The 23,745-nt window shown below is 42.8% G+C and overlaps 1 protein-coding gene across 2 annotated transcripts in view; it reads left to right on the top strand.

Annotated features, from left to right (window-relative positions):
* The window catches only part of AFF3 (ALF transcription elongation factor 3), a gene marked incomplete at its 5' end in the record, with an annotated part of 565,770 nt that overhangs the window by 464,856 nt on the left and 77,169 nt on the right, over positions 1 to 23,745 (top strand). For both annotated transcript variants that reach the window (XM_079720377.1, XM_079720376.1), the window contains one exon: positions 8,054 to 8,094. In XM_079720377.1, the coding sequence (XP_079576503.1) occupies positions 8,054 to 8,094 (41 nt within the window). The remainder of the gene's footprint in view (positions 1 to 8,053; positions 8,095 to 23,745) is intronic.

Below are 23,745 nucleotides of genomic sequence, written 5' to 3'. Positions count from 1 at the left end.
GTTTCTGATAGACATATGCAAATCTAAGCCACAGTTAAAATAAAACAACCAGTCAAAATTTCTCTAAAGAGAAATGTGTACCCTAGTTTTTCAAGATAGTAAAATAGAGAAAGAACATACAGCTAAGGGGGGAAAAATGTATTTCAACAGAGCTCTGAAATTGGAGCCATGGCAGATAGTAACATTTGTTATCCCTGGAGGTTACCTACTCATGTCCTACAGGCGAATCACACGGCAGGTGCTGTCCGTCAGCAGGAAGCTCTTTCCGGTGGAGGGAGGATGAGCTGGGATCTCCGCCTTCAGGGGTCTTCAAGGAACTTGAATTTTTAGCCAAGACTAAAATTTCCGTGAAGCAGATGGCAAGCTCCCCAGGGAAGAAGAGAACCCGGCGCTAAGCCATGTTCTAGACCAGGAGCTCTGAGAGCAGAGGGTCAACAAGAGCTTGAGCGGTCGAGGCAAGCTTCATGAAGAGGACCTCGGGTTGTAGGCAGACTCTAAGGAGAAAGAGGACCAACTGGAGAGAGAACGGGAGAAGCGCTGGCTTGCTTGAAAGAGACACCAAGAGTCGCAGTGATTTGTCCACAGCTGACCCCCGTTCAGCTGTTTGCTTTCATTATTGGCAGGTTCCTCCGCCTCTGAATTTCTGTCCTCTCATCCTGATCTTGTTTATATTTGTAGAGTCATCTTTATTAGAACGACCATATGTTGTGCCCCCAAAAAGCAGGGTTTTCTCCCCTTGTCCCTGACTCCCGCCTGGTTAGCCTCCCGTTTCACTCTCAGAACTGTTCTTATTTGGATGATAAATTATATTGTCCTCCCTGACTCTGCCTGACCCCTGTAGAGTACTGGATAAGGTCAAAGTCCACTGAACAAAATGCGTCCTAGACAGCATTTCTAGGAATCCGAAAATGCAAAGTACTCATGACTGAGAAAAAAAAAAGACCAGAAATAGACTCTTTCCTTTGTCTTACAAATGTTGCTAGATGGGTTGTAAAGCACCAAATGGAAGCTCACAACATAAAAAGTTAAGACACTCATCAACTGGGACCAAAATGAAAAACAACAGCATAAAAGTTAAGTTAACAAAACATAAAATATGCTAATAGAGGTAGAAGGAAATTAAACAGGGAAATAAGTTAATAAATAACAAGTCTTAACTTGAAGAATGACAAGAAAAAAGTAAGGCCTTACCAGCCAGAATTCCTAGAAAGACAGGTGTGTCCATATAAATTTCACAGCCTTCTTCCAACAATAGCAAAACACAAATGAAGTAAGGTTAACTGTGATAGTATTTATTCAGGTAATTAAATGTGGAGACAGTGTCCTAACACAGGTGAAGCAATGTGATTACAATCACTGCTGCAGTGATACCTCCTTGACTGTCAGTGTCATGAACCTGATACTGTGTGTAGCAGAGATGGAGGTCAGTCCCACATGGAGTGTAGAAACAAAGATGTGTTCTAACCAGCTGTATCCTGGATCTTCTTCTCTTAGAACAATAACAAAATGTAGATCTAGAAAATCAAGCCATCTACCTTCTTCTTATGCCTGTCATTTGTCAAAAACATATGGATGTTGTGTACTTAATTATCATTTAACAGCTTTAATCTCATAAATCCAACCGTCTGTTTAACATCTGCACTTGACTTCCTGTAAACAACTTGAACTTCACACACCCAAACTTTTTTGGGGGGCGTGGGAGAGATCATAGCATTTTGGAAATATAATTTTTAAAGGTTACTTTCCATTTACAGTTATTACAAAATATTGGCTCTATTCCCCCCATGTTATACAGTACATCCTTGAGCCTATCTTATACCCAGTACTTTGTACCTCACACTTCCCCACCCCTGTAATGCCCCCCCACACACTGGTAACCACTAGTTTGTTCTATATCTGTGAGTTTGTTTCTTTTTTGTTATATTCACTAGTTTCTTGTATTTTTTAGATCCCACATATAAGTGAGATCATACAGTATTTGTCTTTCTCTGTCTGACTTACCTCACTTAGCATAAGGCCCTCCAAGTCCATCCATGTTGCTGCACATGGCAAAATTCTTTTCTTTTTTATGGCTGAGTAGTATTCCATTGTATATACATACCACATCTTCTTTATCCATTCATCTGTTGATGGCCACTTAGGTTGTTTCCATGTCTTGGCTGTTGTAAATAATGAACCTGTGAACACTGGAGTGTATGTGTCTTTTCAAATTAGAGTCTTTTACACACCCAAACTTAAACTCGGCCTTTGTCTTGCTCCTGCACGCGTCTTGCCCATCAGTGGCTCTCGATCTGTACAAGGTGCTCAAGCCAGGAGCCTGGGACTCATTCCTGACACCTCCCCCACTTCCCACGTTCAATCAATCACCAGTTCCCTCAACCCTATCTCCAAAATGTAGCACAAACTTTCTCCATCTCCGCCGCTACCGTGCCCTTCTCTCTCCTGAATCACTGCAGGTGACCTTCAACTTTGCCCCTTCCTGCCCCAATCCATTCAACACACAAAGGCCAGAAGGGAATTTGACAAGTGTAAGTTGGGGCTTCCCTGGTGGCACAATGGTTAAGAATCCACCTGCCAGTGCAGGGGACACGGGTTTGAGCCCTGGTCCGGGCAGATCCCACATGCCGTGGAGCAGCTGGGCCCGTGCGTCACAGCAACAGAGCCTGCGCTCTAGGGCCCAAGAGCCACAACTGCTGAGCCCCCGTGCTACAACTACTGAAGCCCACGTACCTAGAGCCCGTGCTCTACAACAAGAGAAGCCACCGCAGTGAGAAGCCCGTGCACCGCAATAAAGAGTAGCCCCTGCTCACCGCAACTAAAGCCCACGCGCAGCAAGGGAGACCCAATGTAGCCATGAATGAATGAATGAATGAATGAATGAATAAATAAATAAATAAATGAAAGAAAAGTGTGGGTCATATTGCCTCACTCTCTACTCTTTTTTTTTTTTTTTTGCGGTATGCGGGCCTCTCACTGCTGTGGCCTCTCCCGTTGCAGAGCACAGGTTCTGGACGCGCAGGCTCAGCGGCCATGGCTCACGGGCCCAGCCTCTCCGCGACATGTGGGATCTTCCCGGACTGGGGCACGAACCCACATCGCCTGCATCGGCAGGCGGACTCTCAACCACTGCACCACCAGGGAAGCCCTCTTTTTTTAACTATATAGATTCACCAGAAGTTGCAAAGAACGTACAGGCAGGTCCCATATATCAGGGGTCCGAGGCCTGTTATGAGCCAGGCCGCACAGCAGGAGGTGAGCGGTGGGCAAGCGAGCGACGCTTCATCTGCCGCTGCCCACCGCTGCCCACTGCTCATATCACCGCCTGAACCATCCCCCCTGCCCCCAGTCCTTGGAAAAGTTGTCTTCCATGAAACCAGTCCCTGGTGCCAGAAAGGTTGGGGACCGCTGCCATATAACCTTTGCCCAGCTTCCTCTCATGTAAACTTTTCAGTGACTTCTTATTGCTGTGGATGATGTCCCAAATCCTTAACTTGGCCTCCAAAGCCCTTGGGACCTGCCGCTGTCCCCACCGCTCACTGACCTCCCCGACAGCAACCTTCTTGTAGTTCCTCCACTGAGCAGAGATCTAGGCCTGCCTCGGCCCTCTGCTCCCAAACACTCTTCCCTTCCTTCCTTCCCCATTCCTACTTCTCTCATTCAGTAACTCTTCTTTGCCCTCCTTGTGGCAGCTTTGTTATCCCTTCCTTAGTGAACCTTCCTTGAGCACTCATTCCAAATGAGGTCCCTTCACATTCTGGTTCACAGCGCCTGTTCTCTTTGGTCATAGCCCTTGTCTAGATCCAGGATCTAGAATCCTTGTGTGTGTTTAACTTTTCATGTCTGGCTCATGTGTGGACTCCAAGTACAATGTGGCAAAAGCTTTGCCCATTTTGACTGTCACCCTAGCAGAGCCCAGGCCCTGCACTTGATAGGTACAGCAGATGGCTTTATGGAGCTGTCCACGTAGTATTTCTGTTTCTGTCAAGTAAGAAAGAAACTGGATTATGCTAAGACCCCTCTGAAGTCTAGCCTCTTCCCTTTGCTTTCTCCCCCTCCAATATCCATGAACTTGTTCTACGCTCGACCCAGTTACAGTAAGGGCACTTAATTTCCTCTTTGATTTCCTCTCCATAACAGATTGTGACTGGTAATTCATTTAGAGTATGTTGAAACCTGCAAGTCTACTGATTGTGTTCCCAAGCACCCAGCTTGCTGTAATAAAGACAGAGAAAAGATGCCATCTCTCAAAGAGAACCTGGAAAATAATTATTTCTGGCAGAAAACTTGTTTTGTCTCACAGACTTACCCTTCAGAGTCATTTATGAATGAGTAATGAACTCAGGAAAGATCAGTGACGCATTGTCTTAAGGCTCTCAATCTGTTTTGCTGAGAACTGAATAAAAAGAAAGTTACAAGAGGAGATGATGATTTAGAAAGAGAAATATGGTTGCTCTAACGTACAAGTCTTGAAAGAAGGAAATTGGGCAATTCATCTGGTTTTCTATGAGTAGTTTTTCGGGTTTCAATCATGAGTCACCTAAGTAATTTTTTTCTCTGCTATTTAATTCCAGTGTTTATTTATTTTATTATTTTCCAACAGTAAAATAAAATAGTGTGCAACAGCCAAAGTTTATTTTAAGAGAGGAGGCAGTAAGAAAAAGCTGGTGGTCTTTGCTTTGGTATATGACATACAATTTTAATGCCGTTAAGTTTTTTTTTTTTTTCCTCAAGGAGTTATTTAAAACATTTAATATATTCTCATCTCCTTTTTGATGGATGATGAGTCCTCCTCTGTAAAGTTTTGAATGATGTAGAATAACAACAAATTAAACAGAACAATCAAAAGCAGGCATTCAAAATAGTAGTGCAGGCAGTCGTGTGGCAGACTGAAGAGTGAGGGTCACAGAAAGACATTGCTTGGTGACTGGCTAGATGCATGATGTCTAAGCCCAGAAGGCCCTTTTGGTCCCAGCATCGTGTCCATCTGCTAAAGGAAAGCAGCCCCTGTTTCCAGCTTCCAACTCAGCTTACATTAGAGGATTCACCAATGTCAGTCCTATGGAGTTATTCTCAGCAGGTACCACCACCTGGGATGCATCCATTTGCAGGCATTGTAGTGATGGTTGGGCACCTGAGTTTCTTGTTTTGGGTTTGTTTTGCTTTGCTTTTGCTTCTTAAATCATCTTCTTATAGAGTGCACATCAACAAGCGCTGTGTTTCCTTATCACAAAAGTCAGCGGGAAGTATTTGCAGGCAGGAGAGAAAAGAATCAATAGACTTTAAAAAAAAATTGACATCCAGGGCTGGGCGAAAATTCAGATGCCATGTGAGAGATTCCTATTGACCTTTTAGTCACATCTCCTGATTTTTGTTATTCCAGGAGGGGTCTGTCTCCAGTGCCTCCTGCTGAGATGATAAGAGACTGTGCTGATAATGCCTGCCATCTTTCCTTTGGGGAGTTCCAAATACTTTTTGTATATTTAGCCAAACATATTGTATATTTACTAGAGAGTGAAGTTCTTTTCAAAGATAACTGCCGAAAGTGGAAAGCCATCTTGCTGAGTGAGGGAGAGCCCTTTCGGAGATGAACCTGGGAACAATGACAGCTGCCTGTCACCTGCTGGGTGCTTTTCGTGAACATGCTCCTGGGGTGGCCCTCGGGAGAGCACAGACAAAGAAGAGAGAGGAGAGGGCAGGGAGTGCTGTCCAGGCCTTCCTTGGCTTCTCACCTCTTCCCCCTGCCACATTGGACTCCCTCAGGTGTCCCCACAAAGAGAAAGCACTGTAGTTATTCTTCTTTTCTATCTTGAACGAATAATGTGACACTAGAATGCCAGGTCACTTGGGCTGTCATTCCCTGGAATCCAGGGAAGAAGGAGGGGACCCCTGCCCCTTGGATTGTCCACAGTAGCCTGGACCTTGACTGGCTCCCTCAGCCTCCATTTGGGGAAGGAAAGGGTAGTTTGGAAACTGAGACCTGGGTCGAGGACCAGAATCCAGGTCCATAATATAAATGAAAGGCAGAACCTGTCCCAGAATGTAAGACTCTCAATTCCCTGTTCAACAGATTTTATGCTTTTTCCTAACCCACTGTGGTTGCGTCCCTTGTGGAATTATCTAAGTTTCTCTTACTAATTTATTTTCCATTCCTGGTGCCAGGCCCAGGAGCTCATGTTCCCTGGGTTCTTTCTTTCAGATCTGCCTTTCATTGCTACTTTGCTGCAGCATCTCCACAGAGACACCCTTGTTATTTGAAGGGGACAGTTCCTGATTGTACAAGGGGACCTTCCTGACGTTTGAAAAGTGTTAGCATCCCTGGGGCCAGGCACTAAATGCCGGTAGTGATCCCCTCATGAGTGTGACATGCAGAAACACCCCGACTCAATTCCAGATGCTCCGGGGGTTGGGGGGGGAGGGTAGCCCAGGTGAGAACCACTGCCAGGTGCTTGGACAGGCCCTTTCTCCACCATCTAGTCCAGGACCACCAGTGCCTCTTCTCGCCTGACCACATTTCAGTGGGAAGGATCCCCTAAGTGATTCATTCGTTGATGTTTACTCTGCAGGTATTTCCAGAGCACCTGCCAACAGCTCCACAGCCTGTGTGAGGGGCTGTAGACCCACCAGCCATCAGTCACCACTCATGTCTGCCCCTTCCCCGCTTTGTCCTACCTTCATCTTTTTATTTGCATGTTACTTCCTAAATGTCTGCCAGTCATCCCTGGACCTCTCTTCTGACTCCCTCCCTGGGGATTCAGCTCATCCAGGACAATGACCACTTCTGCTTTTGCTTTTTTCCCCTCTGAGACCCCAGAGCAATCATCGTCATGTAGCAGGAATTCAGTAAGTGTTGGTCTGACTGCATGATCCAAGGGTATGCAACTATCACCAAGGGTATATTTCTTTTCTGTAATAGAGATAATGGTTCTGATGTGTCATTTTTTCTAATCTGAAGATTCTATTTTGTCTGCCACCCTCCTGTGATGAGGAATAGCGTGGGAAACATTGGTATCCCTGGTAAACAGTGAATTTGACATACGTCATGTCCAAGGTGAAGATGGACTGTGAACACTCCTTATTTCCTACGTGCATCCTGAGGAAGCCTTGGTCTTCGAGGCCATGCTTTGATCCCCTCCCAATTGTGACTTCTCAGTCAGAGAAGTCTTCTTCTGCCTTCCGTAGATTCAGAGTGCTCGGCGGCGTAAGGCAAACAGACAAAAAAATAGGACAGACAGACGAAAGGAAAGTGAGTGCAAAACTGGGGGAATCTCAGGGAGCAATGGAGGGCTTCTTATTTCCTTTTTTCTTTTAATTTTTATATTATGGAAAATTTCAAACACACAAAAATTCCCAGAATACTATACTGTTCCCCCAGTGTTCTTGTCACCGAGCTTCAACAGTTACCAACCCAAGGCCATCTCATTTCATTTATATGCCCACCTGCTCTCTCTTCCCTCCAATTGTATTATTTTAAATCCCAGCATCGTGTAATTGTATTCATAAATATTTCAATATGAATCTCTAAAAGACTCTTTATAAAAACATTGCCACAGTTATGTTACTGTGTCTAAAACATAGCAACAATCTCCTAATATCATCACATAGCCGGTCAGTGTTCCAATATCCAATTGGGATGCTTTTATCAATAAATCTGAAAACCAGGTCCCAAATTATACCTTCCTAGGAAAAGAAGCTGCAAAGGAACCAAAACAGATCTTTTCCTTACAGGAAAGTAGAGTAAAGCAATGGTAAAAGTGAATTCCGGAAGTAAAAATGAAATAGCTCCGATCAGTACCACGTCTCCTGAGACCTGTCCAGCCTCACCTGTGGAGTATGTCCAGTCTCCTCAAGCTCACCCCCTGGTGGCAAGTGTGACCCCTTGACTCTAGAAATATTCGTTTCCTAACACGAGAGGATTCTCTACTGTGTTTTTAGTAGTTTCATATTTGGCCACCTGGCAGAAATGTGGGTGACACGGGGTTTCTTTTTAAGTATTGATTGAGCACATAATTTTAAAGTCAGAATATTAAATAAACATCTCTGCCCTTTCTTCCAGCAGGCAGCCCAGAGAACGGCTCTCCACGCTCTGTCTGACAGGTACATTTTGTCATTTTTATGAACTATAAATTGCTTTATGAAACATTGAGCCCTATTTACTGTGGCATATAATTCATAATCGGATTTTGTCCCTAAAGTATCTGCAAACTGGGATGTTAAACATTTTGCATGCTTCAATTTGTCATGCATGTGTGGAGTTTATTACTGCAAAAATCGCCTTGTTGTATTTCATAGAAAGTATGAAGAATCCCTTGTTGTACAATGAAACAGGAGACAAGAAACTTGGAGGGAAAGTCCTGAATGGTGCCGTAAATTCTGAACTTTGGAATTGGTTGAGATCTAAGCTCATTTTTCAACAATAAGTACTTCATTTATTCTGGGATGTTTTCTTCAGACTTCTTTTCCACATCATTTCCCCGAGAGCTATCTGTCTTCTGACGAGATTTTCTCTCGAAATTTACTTTATGCACGGAACCCAGTTCATGGTGCTGCATGCCTGACTTTTTACTCCTTGCTCTGGCTTGTTTTTTCTAACTTGTGTTATTGAATGAGATATGTAAAGCTAATCAGTAAACATACTCCGGCTGTATTTCACATCTTCCTTTGCCGATAAGACTGAAAATATTTGAATGGGCATATATAAAGTTACTTTCTAGAATAGACCAGACCATCTCTTGGTTTGGGTTGGTTTTTGATTTCTCATTTGCCAAAGTGTGTGTGTGTGTGTGTGTTTGTTTTAAAGAACCATCAGGAGGTAAAGATGAAGCTTTGTTTTCTCTCCACAAGTGAGGCTCTCACAGGGCTGGAAACAGCCGGAGGAGCTGTTCCCCTCAGCAGGCTGGCAGGCATCTCGGCATTGTCTAGCTACCACCACCCCCCTCCCTTCCTTCCCAGTTCTTTTCTGTGGAATGAGCAATAATTGACTGTGTAAACCAGCTCAGTTCAGTGCTTCTCCAAGGTGAAACCTGTCACTTAGGCGAATTATCTGTGCTCTTGGGTGAAAAGCGTTTTCTCGATGGTGGCAGGCTGAGCCCAAGTGTTTTGATTTCATTTGAAAAGCCTTCCCCATGACAACCACACAAGCCTGTGGGCTCTAAGAGTGGCTGCCACGTGATCTTCTGGGGTTGCTTCTGGGATTTTCGCAAAAGCTGATACTGTACTGCTTCTGAGTCTGTTGGTAGAAAGAAGAGAGACTCTGGATCAAAACACACTTAAAGTCTGACACATTAATTCTTTTCCTCTACATATTTCTTTTTTCCCTTTGACTTTTCTTCCTCAGTGATTCCTTCAACAAAATGCACTGAGAAGCAAGAGAAAGCCCTCAGTTGACAATATTATGCCACTGCCAATGGGGACGAGGTTTCTTTTTGGGGTGATAAAAATGGTGTAAAATTAGATGATGGTAAAGACTTCACAACCCAGTAAATATACTAAAAACAATTGAATTGCATGCTTTAAATGGGTGAGCTTTATGGTATATAAATTACATTTTCAATAATGCTACATATCTAGACACAAAATATCTTTATAGACTTTGGTAGAATGAATCAAGAACCATTTTTAAAAACATGGACTCCCATTGAAGACATGATTGGAGGTAGAAAGACAAGTCATCAGAAACTAGGACCGGTATATTCTAAGGCTTCTCCCCAAAAGATACATGACTTTGTCCTGGGTAGAAAATGTGCATAGATTTTCATGATGAGCAACGCTATTACCTTTGACATTTTCTGATCTTCTCTCAAAAACCCCTCCTGAAGCCCAATAATTAATTGACTAGTAAGTTAGTATCTTAGCCCTTGTTCTTATAGAGCCACTTAGTGCAGATACTGTGAGGAAAAAAAAGTTCGTTCCCTAGAAACAGAAAAACAGAGGTTCCCACTGTCACTGCTCTTCTAATAAATTTCTCTGTCTTCAAACGTAACTGAGCATTTCCCTCTACATCTAACAGTTTTTCTGTTCACAGTGGGAGGAACTCAGCGCCTTTCAAAGTAATGGGCTGACTTTGCCTACTATTCTAGCAATGCAGTTGTGTCAAGCTACTTCTCTGTGCTTTTCCTGTTTTATGTTTTCCATTAATTCAGGACCACTTGAGTATTTCCATGAGTGAGAAGTCTCTGTAATTGTTGGGCGATACAATTAAAAACCCTTCTTCAAAATAAGGACTTGTAACACCTACTGAATTCATTGGATTCATGTTTTCTAGTTTCTTAAATTAGAAAACGCTAACTTAACACATGACACATGTCATTTTCTATCACTTTACCTATTCTGTTGAATAAATTAGTCTTTTCTAGAAAATGAGGGATGTGGCTTTGGGTCCAAACACCATATGACTTGCCTAAAATTCTGTCTGTCCCAAGAACGACCTCAGGTTGGGAAGGGAATTGAGTAGAAATTCCCCTCCAGGTTGTGCCCTTCCCAAGGTAGAGATCTAACCCCAGTATCTCTGGCTACTTACAGCCTGGTGGTGATCTATCATACGTTCATTTACACAGACTCTTCTGGTTTCCTAACTGTTTTTTCAGCCTCTTGATATAAAATTCCATAATGATTAGGCAGCAATTTTGTTTCTGTCCGAGAAAAAGAAAGAGCACGTTTCAGGCCTTCAAAGTTGCTTCCTGAGTTCTGCGATTCTGGAGTTGGACAGAAAGCCCATGCTGGCTTGAGTCAGGCTACCGTGTGACACTGAGGTGTCCCACTGGTTGGCTCCTCTCTGGGCCCATGTCACGTCCATTTAACCTTATAACTGCCTAAGTACCTGGTGAACCCAGGACGTGTGATCCAGGAGGAGAGCTGTTTTGTCTCAAGGTGTACAACTTGATGATGAAATGGGATTCGCTTGACTGGGATTGTAGGGGCGATGTGAGTTTACACTGTAGGAAGCCAGTTGTCTTCTGCTTCCCCGTAAGAAAGCCTACCTTCGAGGCTTGGGGACCTGGCCTAATGGGACTAGATACAGGGAAAAGGGGTGTCGTTTCCCTCTATGAGGGCAGATAGAAATCTCATCCCCGTGGGGTGTCAGAGGGTAGAGGATATCCAGACATCTTCTGAAGGTCAGTCTTGTCTATCTTTTCATTGCTCCAGCTTCCTGGTTTCCAGGGGCATTCTAGCAGAAATCGAGCATCTGACAGTTGCGATTGTAATGCTTTAAAGTCCAGTGAGTCCTCAGTAGTCAATACACAGCCTTGATCAATTAAAACTCTGATATTGCCATTACTAAAATTTAAAAAGCATCTGTGGTCACTCCCATAGAAAACCTTTTGCCTTCTTTGACTTTGTCCGAGTGATGGGCTTAGTTGATGGTTCAGCCAAAATAGCCCAAACACTCCACAAATCCAGACAGGATCACGACAGTGAAGCAAATGTGGGCTTTGGCCCAACTAACCCGTGCCACCTGCAGCAATGGGAAGGGTGTGTGAAGGTGGGATGGTGGCTTGGGTCTTGTTCTTTTCTACTGCTGCCTGTAGAATTTTTCATCCATCTGTTTTATGCCATTGAGAGACAGCTGGCCTACCAGAGGCCTGCCAATGCCCCAAATAATGAAAAAGCAAGACACCAGGGCAGGAAGAGGTGGCAAAATTCTCAACAAGGTAAACCAATCAATTACAAGAAAACCTCCCTTTGCAGAGGGGCATACTCCTTCTTTTTTTTTTTTTTTTTTTTTTTTTTGGTGGAAAGTAAAGTTTACTTTATTTTGGATGCTGGCAACTGGGGGGAGGTCCAGACTCGTGTCTAAAGGCCGACTCGCCCCCCCTGACAACCAGTGGGCAAGAGCTTTCATAGGCAGAGGGAGCGGGCTACACGCAGAAACAGCACAGTCAGCTCTGACCGTCATCGAGAAATTGGTCATTGGTGGTCTGACCAGCACCATCTTGATTGTTTTAGGTACAGTTAACCTTCAGTTCCCGGGTCGGTTTGTTCCCATTTCCTTGAGGCCAATTCTCGGAATTGTGGCAGCTTGTGTCATGGCTACAGCCTGGTCATCATGTAGTTAACTTCTTCCACCTGGTGAGGGTTTCAGTATCTGTAAGACAGCTCACAGGATATGGCTCAGAATATTATCCAGGGCCCTTGAGAGGGAAATAAATGTCCTTGACTTTGCTTACTGACTAAACTGTTATCGTTTTGTCCTGTTTGACTGCTTTTCTTTGCTTCTACATTTTCTCACTTCTCTGATTAAACTTATTCTTTGGCTAAAGTTTTTATGCAGACAAAAGACAGGAGGATATGGGGGTGGGGGAAGGACCATAGGGTCCTGTTTCATTTCACTCCCCATTGCCCTCTCCCCTGGCAAATGCCAAACCACTTTCTCTCTGTGAATTTGCCTCTTTGGGGTATTTCATATAAATGGAATCCTGCGAAACGCACTCTTTTGTGTCTGGCTTCTTTCACTGAGCATGTTTTCAAGGTTTATCTGTGTTGTAGCATGTACTAGTACTTCATTCCTTTTTTTTTTTTTTTTGAGATGTCTTATCAATTGTCAAATTAATTTATTCTAAATTGCCAGTGTAATTTTTTTTTAAATTTTATTTTCTTTTTTTATACAGCAGGTTCTTATTAGTTATCCGTTTTATACATACTAGTGTATATATGTCAATCCCAATCTCCCAATTCATCCCACCATCAACGCCCCCCTGCTTTCCTCCCTTGGTGTCCGTACGTTTGTTCTCCACATGTGTGTCTCAGTTGCTGCCCTGCAAATCAGTTCATCTGTACCATTTTTCTAGGTTCCACAAATATGTGTTAATATACGATATTTGTTTTTCTCTTTCTGACTTAACTTCACTCTGTATGACAGTCTGTAGATTCATCCATGTCTCTACAAATGACCCAATTTCATCCCTTTTTATGGCTGAGTAATATTCCATTGTATATATGTACCACATATTCTTTATCCATTCGTCTGTCGATGGGCATTTAGGTTGCTTCCCTGACGTGGTTATTGTAAATAGTGCTGCAATGAACATTGGGGTGCATGTGTCTTTTTGAATTATGATTTTCCCTGGGCGTATGCCCAGTAGTGGGATTGCTGGGTCACATGATAATTCTATTTTTAGTTTTTTAAGGAACCTCCATGCTGTTCTCCATAGTGACTATATCAATTTACATTCCCACCAGAAGTGCAAGAGGGTTCCCTTTTCTCCACACCCTCTCCAGCATTTGTTGTTTGTAGATTTTCTGATGATGCCCATTCTAACTGGTGTGAGGTGATACCTCATTGTAGTTTTGATTTGCATTTCTCTAATAATTAGTGATGTTGAGCAGCTTTTCATGTGCTTCTTGGCCATCTTTATGTCTTCTTTGGAGAAATGTCTATTTAGGTCTTCTGCCCATTTTTTAATTGGGTTCTTTATTTTTTTAATATTGAGCTGCATGAGCTGTTTATATATTTTGTATATAATCCTTTGTTGATTTGTTTGCAAATATTTTCTCCCATTCTGAGGGTTGTCTTTTTGTCTTATTTGTAGTTTCCTTTGCTTTGCAAAAGCTTTTAAGTTTCATTAGGTCCCATTTGTTTATTTTTGTTTTTATTTCCATTACTCTAGGAGGTGGATCAAAAATGATCTTGCTGTGATTTATGTTAAAGAGTGTTCTTCCTATGTTTTCCTCTAAGAGTTTTATAGTGTCCAGTCTTACATTTAGGTCTCTAATCCATTTTGAGTTTATTTTTGTGTATGGTGTTAGGGAGTGTTCTAATTTCATTCTTTTACATGTAGCTATCCAGTTTTCCCAGCACCACTTATTGCAGAGGCTGTCTTTTCTCCATTGTATATCCTTGCCTCCTTTGTCATAGATTAGTTGACCATAGGTGCGTGGGGTTATCTCTGGGCTTTCTATCCGGTTCCATTGATCTATATTTCTGTTTTTGTGACAGTACCATACTGTCTTGATTACTGTAGCTTTGTAGTATAGTCTGAAGTCAGGGAGTCTGATTCCTCCAGCTCCGTTTTTTTCCCTCAAGACTGCTTTGGCTATTCGGGGTCTTTTGTGTCTCCATACAAATTTTAAGATTTTTTTTTCTAGTTCTGTAAAAAATGCCATTGGTAATTTGATAGGGATTGCATTGAATCTGTAGATTGCTTTGGGTAGTATAGTGATTTTTACAATATTGATTCTTCCAATCCAAGAACATGGTATATCTCTCCATCTGTTTGTATCATCTTTAATTTCTTTCATCAATGTCTTATAGTTTTCTGCATACAGGTCTTTGGTCTCCTTAGGTAGGTTTATTCCTAGGTATTTTATTCTTTTTGTTGCAATGGTAAATGGGAGTGTTTCCTTAATTTCTCTTTCAGATTTTTCATCATTAGTGTATAGGAATGCAAGAGATTTCTGTGCATTAATTTTGTATCTTGCTACTTTACCAAATTCATTGATTAGCTCTAGTAGTTTTCTGGTAGCATCTTTAGGATTCTCTATGTATACTATCATGTCATCTGCAAACAGTGACAGTTTTACTTCTTCTTTTCCAATTTGTATTCCTTTTATTTCTTTTTTCTTCTCTGATTGCCATGTCTAGGACTTCCAAAACTATGTTGAATAACAGTGGTGAGAGTGGACATCCTTGTCTGTTCCTGATCTGAGAGGAAATGCTTTCAGTTTTTCACCATTGAGAATAATGTTTGCTGTGGGTTTGTCATATATGGCCTTTATTATGTTGAGGTAGGTTCCCTCTATGCCCTCTTTCTGGAGAGTTTTTATCATAAATGGGTGTTGAATTTTGTCAAAAGCTTTTTCTGCATCTATTGAGATGATCATATGGTTCTTATTCTTCAAGTTGTTAATATGGTATATCACATTGATTGATTTGCATATACTGAAGAATCCTTGCATCCCTGGGATAAATCCCACTTGATCATGGTATATGATCCTTTTAATATGTTGTTGGCTTCTGTTTGCTAGTATTTTGTTGAGGATTTTTGCATCTATTTTCATCAGTGATATTGGTCTGTAATTTTCTTTTTTTGTAGTATCTTTCTCTGGTTTTGGTATCAGGGTGATGGTGGCCTCATAGAATGAATTTGGGAGTATTCCTTCCTCTGCAGTTTTTTGGAAGAGTTTGAGAAGGATGGGTGTTAGCTCTTCTCTAAATGTTTGATAGAATTCACCTGTGAAGCCATCTGGTCCTGGACTTTTGTTTGTTGGAAGATTTTTTTTTTTTTTTTTTTTTTTTTTTTTTTTTTTTTTTTTTTTTGCGGAACGCTGGCCTCTCCCGCTGCAGAGCACAGGCTCCAGACGCGCAGGCCCAGCGGCCATGGCTCACAGGCCCAGCCACTCCGCGGCATGTGGGATCTTCCCGGACCAGGGCACGAACCCGTGTCGCCCGCATCGGCAGGCGGACTCTCAACCACTGCGCCACCAGGGAAGCCCTGTTTGTTGGAAGATTTTTAATCACAGTTTCAATTTCATTACTTGTGATTGGTCTGTTCATATTTTCTATTTCTTCCTGCTTCAGTCTTGGGAGGTTATACCTTTCTAAGAATTTGTCCATTTCTTCCAAGTTGTCCATTTTATTGGCATAGAGTTGCTTGTAGTAGTCTCTTATGATGCTTTGTATTTCTGCAGTGTCTGTTGTAACTTCTCCTTTTTCATTTCTAATTTTATTGATTTGGGTCCTCTCTCTCTTTTTCTTGATGAATCTAGCTAAAGGTTTATCAATTTTGTTTATCTTCTCAACAAACCAGCTTTTACTTTTATTGATCTTTGCTATTGTTTTCTTTGTTTCTATTTCATTTATTTCTGCTATGATCTTTATGACTTCTATTCTTCTGCTAACTTTGGGTTTTGTTTGTTCTTCTTTCTCTAGTTCTTATAGGTGTAAGGTTAGATTTTTTATTTGAGATGTTTGTTGTTTCTTGAGGTAGGCTTGTATTGCTCTAAACTTCCCTCTTAGAACTGCTTTTGCTGCATCCCATAGGTATTGGATCATCATGTTTTCATTGGCACTTGTCTCTAGGCATTTTTTGATTTCCTCTTTGACTTCTTCAGTGATCTATTGGTTATTTAATAACGTATTGTTTAGCCTCCATGTGTTTGCGATTTTTACGTTTTTTTCCCTGTAACTGATTTCTAATCTCATAATGTTGTGGTCAGAAAAAATGCTTGATATGATCTCAATTTTCTTAAATTTACTGAGGCTTGATTTGTTACCCAAGATGTGGTCTATCCTGGAGAATGTTTCATGCGCCCTTGAGAAGAAAGTGTAATCTGCTGGTTTTGGATGGAATGTCTTATAAATATCAATTAAATCTACCTGGTCTACTATGACATTTAAAGCTTGTGTTTCCTTATTAATTTTATGTTTGGATGATCTGTCCATTGGTGTAAGTGAGGTGTTAAAGTCCCCCACTATTATTGTGTTACTGTCGATTTCCTCTTTTTAGCTGTTAGCAGTTGTCTTGTGTATTGAGGTGCTCCTATGTTGGGTGCATATATATTTAACATTGTTATATCTTCTTCTTGGATTGATCCCTTGATCATTATGTAGTATCCTTCCTTGTCTCTTGGAACATTCTTTATTTTAAAGTCTATTTTATCTGATATGAGTATTGCTACTAGAACTTTCTTTTGATTTCCATTTGCATGGAATATCTTTTTCCATTCCCTCACTTCCAGTCTGTATGTGTCCCTAGGTCTGAAGTGGGTCTCTTGTAGACAGCATATATATGAGTCCTGTTTTTGTATCCATTCAGCAAGCTGTGTCTTTTGGTTGGAGCATTTAATGCATTCACATTTAAGGTGATTATCGATATGTATGTTCCTGTTACCATTTTCTTAATTGTTTTGGGTTTGTTTTGGTAGGTTCTTTTCTTCTCTTGTGTTTCCAACTTAGAGAAGTTCCTTTAGCATTTGTTGTAGAGCTGGTTTGGTGGTGCTGAATTCTCTTAGCTTTTGCTTGTCTGTAAAGACAAGCGAACTTTTGATTTCTCTGTCAAATCTGAATGAGATCCTTAGCCGATAGAGTAATCTTGGTTGTAGATTCTTCCCTTTCATCACTTTAAATATGTCATGCCACTCCCTTCTGGCTTGTAGAGTTTCTGCTGAGAAATCAGCTGTTAACCTTACAGGAGTTCCCTTGTATGTTATTTGTCATTTTCCCTTGCTGCTTTCAATAATTTTTCTTTGTCTTTAATTTTTGCCAATTTGATTACTATGTGTCTCGGCGTGTTTCTCTTTGGGTTTATCCTGTATGGTACTCTCTGTGCTTCCTGGACTTGGGTCGCTATTTCCTTTCCCGTGTTCAGGAAGTTTTCGACTATGATCTCTTCAAATATTTTCTCGGGTCCTTTCTCTCTCTCTTCTCCTTCTGGGACCCCTATAATGCGAATGTTGTTCCGTTTAGTGTTGTCCCAGAGGACTCTTAGGCTGTCTTCATTTCTCATCATGCTTTTTTCTTTATTCTGTTCTGCAGCAGTGAATTCCACCATTCTGTCTTCCAGGTCACTTATCCGTTTTTCTGCCTCAGTTATTCTTCTGTTGATTCCTTCTAGTGTATTTTTCATTTCAGTTATTGTATTGTTCATCTCTGTTTGTTTGTTCTTTAATTCTTCTAGGTCTTTGTTAAACATTTCTTGCATCTTCTCGATCTTTGCCTCCATTCTTTTTCCAAGGTCTTGGATCATCTTCACTACCATTATTCTGAATTCTTTTTCTAGAACGTTGTCTGTCTCCACTGCATTTAGTTGTTTTTCTGGTGTTTTATCTTGTTTCTTCATCTGGTACATAGCCCTCTGCCTTTTCTTCATGTCTGTGTTACTGTTAATGTGGTTTTCATTCCACAGGCTGCAGGATTGTAGTTCTTCTTGCTTCTGCTGTCTGCCCTCTGGTGGATGAGGCTGTCTAAGAGGCTTGTGAAAGTTTTCTGATGGGAGGGACTGGTGGTGGGTAGAGCTGGGTGTTGCTCTGGTGGGCAGAGTTCTGTAAAACTTTAATCTGCTTGTCTGCTGATGTGTGGGGCTGGGTTCCCTCCCTGTTGGTTGTTTGGCCTGAGACAACCCAACCCTGGAGCCCACCCGGGCTCTTTGGTGGGGCTAATGGTGGACTCTGGGAGTGCTCATGCCAAGGAGTACTTCCCAGAACTTCCGCTGCCAGTGTCCTTGTCCCTTGGTGAGCCACATCCACCCCCGCCTCTGCAGGAGACCCTCCAACACTAGCAGGTAGGTCTGGTTCAGACTCCTATGGTGTCACTGCTCCTTCCCCTGGGTCCCGATGCACACACTATTTTGTGTGTGCCCTCCAGTCCTGTTAAAGTCCTGCAATCAAATCCCGCTGGCCTTCAAAGTTTGATTCTCTAGGAATTCCTCCTCCTGTTGCTGGACCCCCAGGTTGGGAAGCCTGACATGAGGCTCAGAACCTTCACTCCAGTGGGTGGACCTCTGTGGTATAAGTGTTCTCCAGTTTGTGAGTCACCCACCCAGCAGTTATGGGATTTGATTTTATTGTGATTGCACCCCTCCTACCATCTCATTGCGGCTTCTCCTTTGTCTTTGGATGTGGGGTATCTTTTTTGGTGAGTTCCAGTGCCTTCCTGTCGATGATTGTTCAGCAGTTAGTTGTGATCCCGGTGCTCTCGCAGGAGGGAATGGGAGCACGTCCTTCTGCTCCGCCATCTTGAACCAGTCTCTCCCATTCTCCTTCTTATTCACACCTTATGATGTGCCTCTCAAGTATCTGTTCTTTGTACATATTATTGTACTAGATGGGGTAGAGAGAGGCAGAGAAGAATTGGGATAAATGGGCTTTGAGGGTCATTTCTAAAGTTGTGTCTTTGGTATCGACACTGCCGCATCACAAGTGATGTGGAGAATATGCAAAGTGCTGTTAGGAGAAGGCAGGATATGTGTGCAGCATGTGAAGTGCCTCTGAAAACCATTAACTTCCCTTCCCAAGTAGCAAATAGTAGATAACTGTGATCAAAAAAAGGGTTCATGTGATTTATCACGCTGAGCAACTGTGCATCTGCAGAAGAGCTGGAGGTCAATCTTGAAATCCAGAGCAAGGGGAGCACTAGGCAATTGCCAGGACTAAGAAGTTAATCATCCCCTTGGACCGCTTCCATCTGTCTCAGAGCAACAGAACTGCTGCAGAGCGAGCAGGGATGCTTTATAGCCACAGATCAGGAATTAATGTTTTCTGTGAAACCTCCAGCATCATTTTCAGTAACTTGGGTTTTATAAAAATGGAGCATAATTTCATATGAATAAATCACATTCGGCTAGAAAGATGAGAAGCTGGGGGAAAAAAATTGTGCTTGACTTTAAAAGAAAAACAAAAAAAGGAACGAGCAAGAAAGCCAACATGAAAACAGTTGTTGAAGCCATGGCACTGGGAGGGTGCAAATGGCCATGTGGTTAAATTGTACATGTAATCATCTGAAATGTCAGCCTATGACTCCAGAAATGGCTCCGTTTTACAGCCTTGGAGATGCATCACCAGATTGTAACCTGTCTGCCCATCTGGCAATATCTCAGGTCCGAGATCCATTTATATTGGAATCCAAACAACTGCCATTGATTTATTCATTTGTGCCGCGAGGCTTTATTGAACGTGTCCTGTGTGCACAGCGGGCACTGGGCTGGTGCAGGTGGACAGTGGTAAGAAGCAGCCATCCCTCTGCTCATGGCCTCCCCGACCATGGCTTTGCAAAGAGAAAGGCCTTGTTAGCCTCATGCATCTGCTCACCTCAGTTTTGCCCTTCCTCAAATAAACCTCACCCATCAAATCTCCTCTTCCCATTAGGGAGAATATAATGAAGTTAAGTAAGTGAGGAATCACGTAAAATGAAGTGGTCACCTCCATGGGAGTGTGACCTGTGTCTGGAAGCGGGGCTGGAAATGAATGGTCGCACGACCAGCGGGGAGGGCAGGGTAGGCATCTGATGGCAGGGAGGGGGCTTTGCATTCAGCCTCATCTTCCTGACCTGTTGCCAAGTGGACCAGTTTCAGCCAAGCCACGGGAACATGCTGGCAGTGGCCACCAGCACCAAAGGGTGTCTTTCCAGGTCACATTTTACATACTGTCCCTGGAGTCTAAAGAAGAAAGTCACAGTTGCCAGGCACTCACTGGTAATGGTTGGCCTCTTCTCTAAGGGTCCAAAAAGGGGGCTTGGGGGACTTTTAAGAAAGTTTCAAATTTCCAACTTGGAAGATGACAAGGTAGCAGGAGGACATGTATCAGCCCCACCTTCGAGACCCACAATGGTCTCCAGTCTCTCCAATGCAGGGGCTTCTGATGATGAAGTCTTTCTGGTAAAACTTTTTTAAAGAGCTTTAGAGTTTAGAAGCCCTATCTCATTGGCTATCTCATTTTATGATCCCACAATAACCCTATGAGATAGAAAGGACCCATTTTACAGATAAGAAAACTGAGCCTGAGACAGGTGATGGACTCACCCCAGGTCACAAGGTAGCAAGTGGCAGAGCTGGGACTAGACTCCAGGTCGTCTGACTCGTGTGGAGTAGAATTCTCTCATCCCCATCACACAGCAAGGAAACAGGCTTGGGTGGGGTCAGAGGCAGGTGGCTCAGGCCACATTTTATATTGTAACAAATAGCTTAGTCTGTACTAATACTTTGTTTCTACTAGTAATTATAATAATCCGTACATTTCTTGCCTAGCTATCTTTTTATCCCTAGCACCTAGCACAGTTCCTGGCAGTTAGGAGACACAATAAATTATTTGATGAATGAAAGAAAACAATGAACAAATGAATGAGTGAATCAGAACCCATGTTTTGTGGTTAAGCAATGGCAAATTGGGGCTTAAAATAGAAAATAGTTTTCTGAAACTATGGCTGTCCGCCATTGCAGCAGACCATCTCAGGAGGCAGAGTATGATGGTCAGGGACTTAAAAAAAAAAAAAAAAAAAAACCCTTCAAAAGATTGAAAGCATCCGGTGTGATTCAATTAGAGTGAAATTAAATTCTTAGAAATCAGTAACCAGAGAGAGCTGTAGGATGCCTTAGAGAAGCTTCCTGCCCGGAGATGATCCCTGGCGGCTCCCTGTCCCCCCCTCCCCACTCCTCATTGCTGTGCTTCCCCCTGTGGACACGATTTAAGATGCTCTCCCATATTATCTCCACCAATTATTCATGTTTCTTTTTTTCCTTCCTTCATTTGATGCACATTTATAGTACGGACCCCCTGCAGTGGGTAAGGCGTCACATCAGTCTCTGTGGTAGACACGAAAATGCTATACCCATGCATCCCACTCTCCAGGAGTTTACAGGTGGTAGCGGAAACATGCGCAGATCTACTGCGTGTATTAAATGTCTACTGCGTGTATTAAAGGTCCTGGGCCTTGTTAGTACAGCAGTGGCGTGTAGGTGCACCACCAAGCATTTCACATGCATCACTTATCATTAATCCTCACGATAACCCGCACAGCCAGGAAGGAGGAATTCGATATTAGGGCCTTAAAGAGATGAACATTTATTTCATTTCATTTTCCAAATACCTTCCCTAGAATCCTAGTGAATCTGGGTTCACAGAGACACGTAACCGACCCACAGTCTTATGGCTGTAAAGCTGCCGCATGGCCTGTCTGACTCTAGCTGATGCTCTTAGCAGCTTCAGTAACATCCTCCCACCCCATCAAGTTATAAAGAGATCATTGTCCCTGGGGGGATGCAGGTAGACCCGAAGCCCTCTCAGAGCAGAGCAGGGGGTGCGGGGAGGGGGCGTTTGAAGGGGCGTGTAAAGGAGGGGAGCATCAGGGGACCCAAGCGTGGAAAGGGGAGGAGCGGCTTTCTCTGCAGACAGAACGAGCACCCTGAGCAAGGCGAGGCTGGGGGGTCAACGGGAGGCAGCAGGCCCTTCGTTCCTCTGGGGTGTGGGCATCCAGAGGGATGCCAGCTCTCCACACCCGCCCAGTGCAGGAGGCAGGGGAGCCCGGCTTCCCTCCAACATGGGATCAAGCCTCATCTTCCACGGAAACCTTAACTAACCAACTACCCTGACTCCTACAATCCTGTTCCATCACTACCTCATGGAATCGCTGACATAGACCTGCTTCCGCCCTCTGCTCACTTTATGTGTTTATGTGTGTTCTCAACAATGGGTGGAGAACAGGAGCCACATCGTGAATACTAGGTAATACTGTGTACGGAATGACTGCTCAGATGTAAGCTATTGTATATAGGATGGATAAACAAGGTGCTACCGTATAGCACAGGGAAATATATTCAGTATCCTATTATAAACCATAATGGAAAAGAGTATAAAAAAAACATGTGTAATATATATGGAATCTAAAAAAAAAAAATAAAGGTTCTGACGAACCTAGGGGCAAGACAGGAATAAAGACACAGACGTAGAGAATGGACTTGAGGACACGGGGAGGGGGAAGGGTAAGCTGGGACGAAGTGAGAGAGTGGCACGGACATATATACACTACCAAAGGTAAAACAGATAGCTAGTGGGAAGCAGCCGCATAGCACAGGGAGATCAGCTCGGTGCTTTGTGACCACCCAGAGGGGTGGGATAGGGAGGGTGGGAGGGAGACACAAGAGGGAGGGGATATGGGAACATATGTATACGTATAGCTGATTCAGTTTGTTACAGAGCAGAAACTAACACACCATTGTAAAGCAATTATACTCCAATAAAGATGTTTTTTAAAAAAGCATGTGTATATATATATGTATAACTGAATCAGTTTGCTGTACAGGAGAAATTAACACAACATTATAAATCACCTATACTTCAACTAAAAAAAAAAAGAAAGAAAGAAAGAACGCTCAGTAATGACTCAATGCCTTTCAAACATGAAAGACCAAGAATTCAAATTATGCCACTCATCTCTGCTGCCATGATAAGGAGGGGGAAAAAGTACCAAACCTCTGGCCCAGCTTTCCCTAATCTCTTCTCTGTTTTACAAGACGTCATGAAGCAAGCACGGGATTTTGAATCCTTGAGCTTGGGCTGGAACTTACTTTGGGCAAAGCATTTATCCATCTGAGCCTGAACTCTCACAGTTCCATAAACAGCATGGTGATAATGTCCTCCTTGTTAGGGTTATGGACAGATTAAATGAGGCGATAAATAGAAAAAGGGCTTTGTTAATGTATCCATATGATAGTAATTACTCTATTGCATCACTAAGAAAATCCACTCATCAAGGTACCATGAAGTACTCTTTAAGTCCTGCCAGGAAGCTTAAAAACAAAGAGAGGAAAATATGACAGAGTGGATTTAATTTATGAAACCATGAATAACTAATAGTATGGAGCATGTTTTTACCTTGACATTGTAGAAAAATAAATATCAACAAAGCCCAAGAGCTATCCCTTACTATTGCTCGTTCCATCCCTACTTTGTAATAGGTTCTAATCTAGCCTGTTCTCCCATCAAAGCCTAACTGTGGGTCTCTGGGTCCTGGGTAAGTTCACCTTGACCCCTGAGGAGGCAGCAACCCATGTCTCCTATGTCAGCATCTTACTTCACTCACCTGGAAAAGTCATCCTGGGTCATTTCCAGACACCTTTTCCAGCTGATCCCTGAAGAATTTGATTCATCTTATTATTTTCAAAGTAAATCATCCTTATTTCTAAAGCAAACAATGACTCTCAGATAACATGGGGGATCCCTGGTAGAGATCTGTTTGGGGGCCCTGTAAAGAGAGAAGAATGCTAACTGAGCCTCTGTGTGAGCTCTCTTCTCTAATGGGGCCAGCGGTACCCATGGACA

Source organism: Hyperoodon ampullatus (assembly GCF_949752795.1).
Source record: "Hyperoodon ampullatus genome assembly, chromosome: 15".
Lineage (NCBI taxonomy): Eukaryota > Metazoa > Chordata > Mammalia > Artiodactyla > Ziphiidae > Hyperoodon > Hyperoodon ampullatus.
Note: the sequence above shows the minus strand (reverse complement) of the source record. Positions and strands in the feature narration are given on the sequence as shown.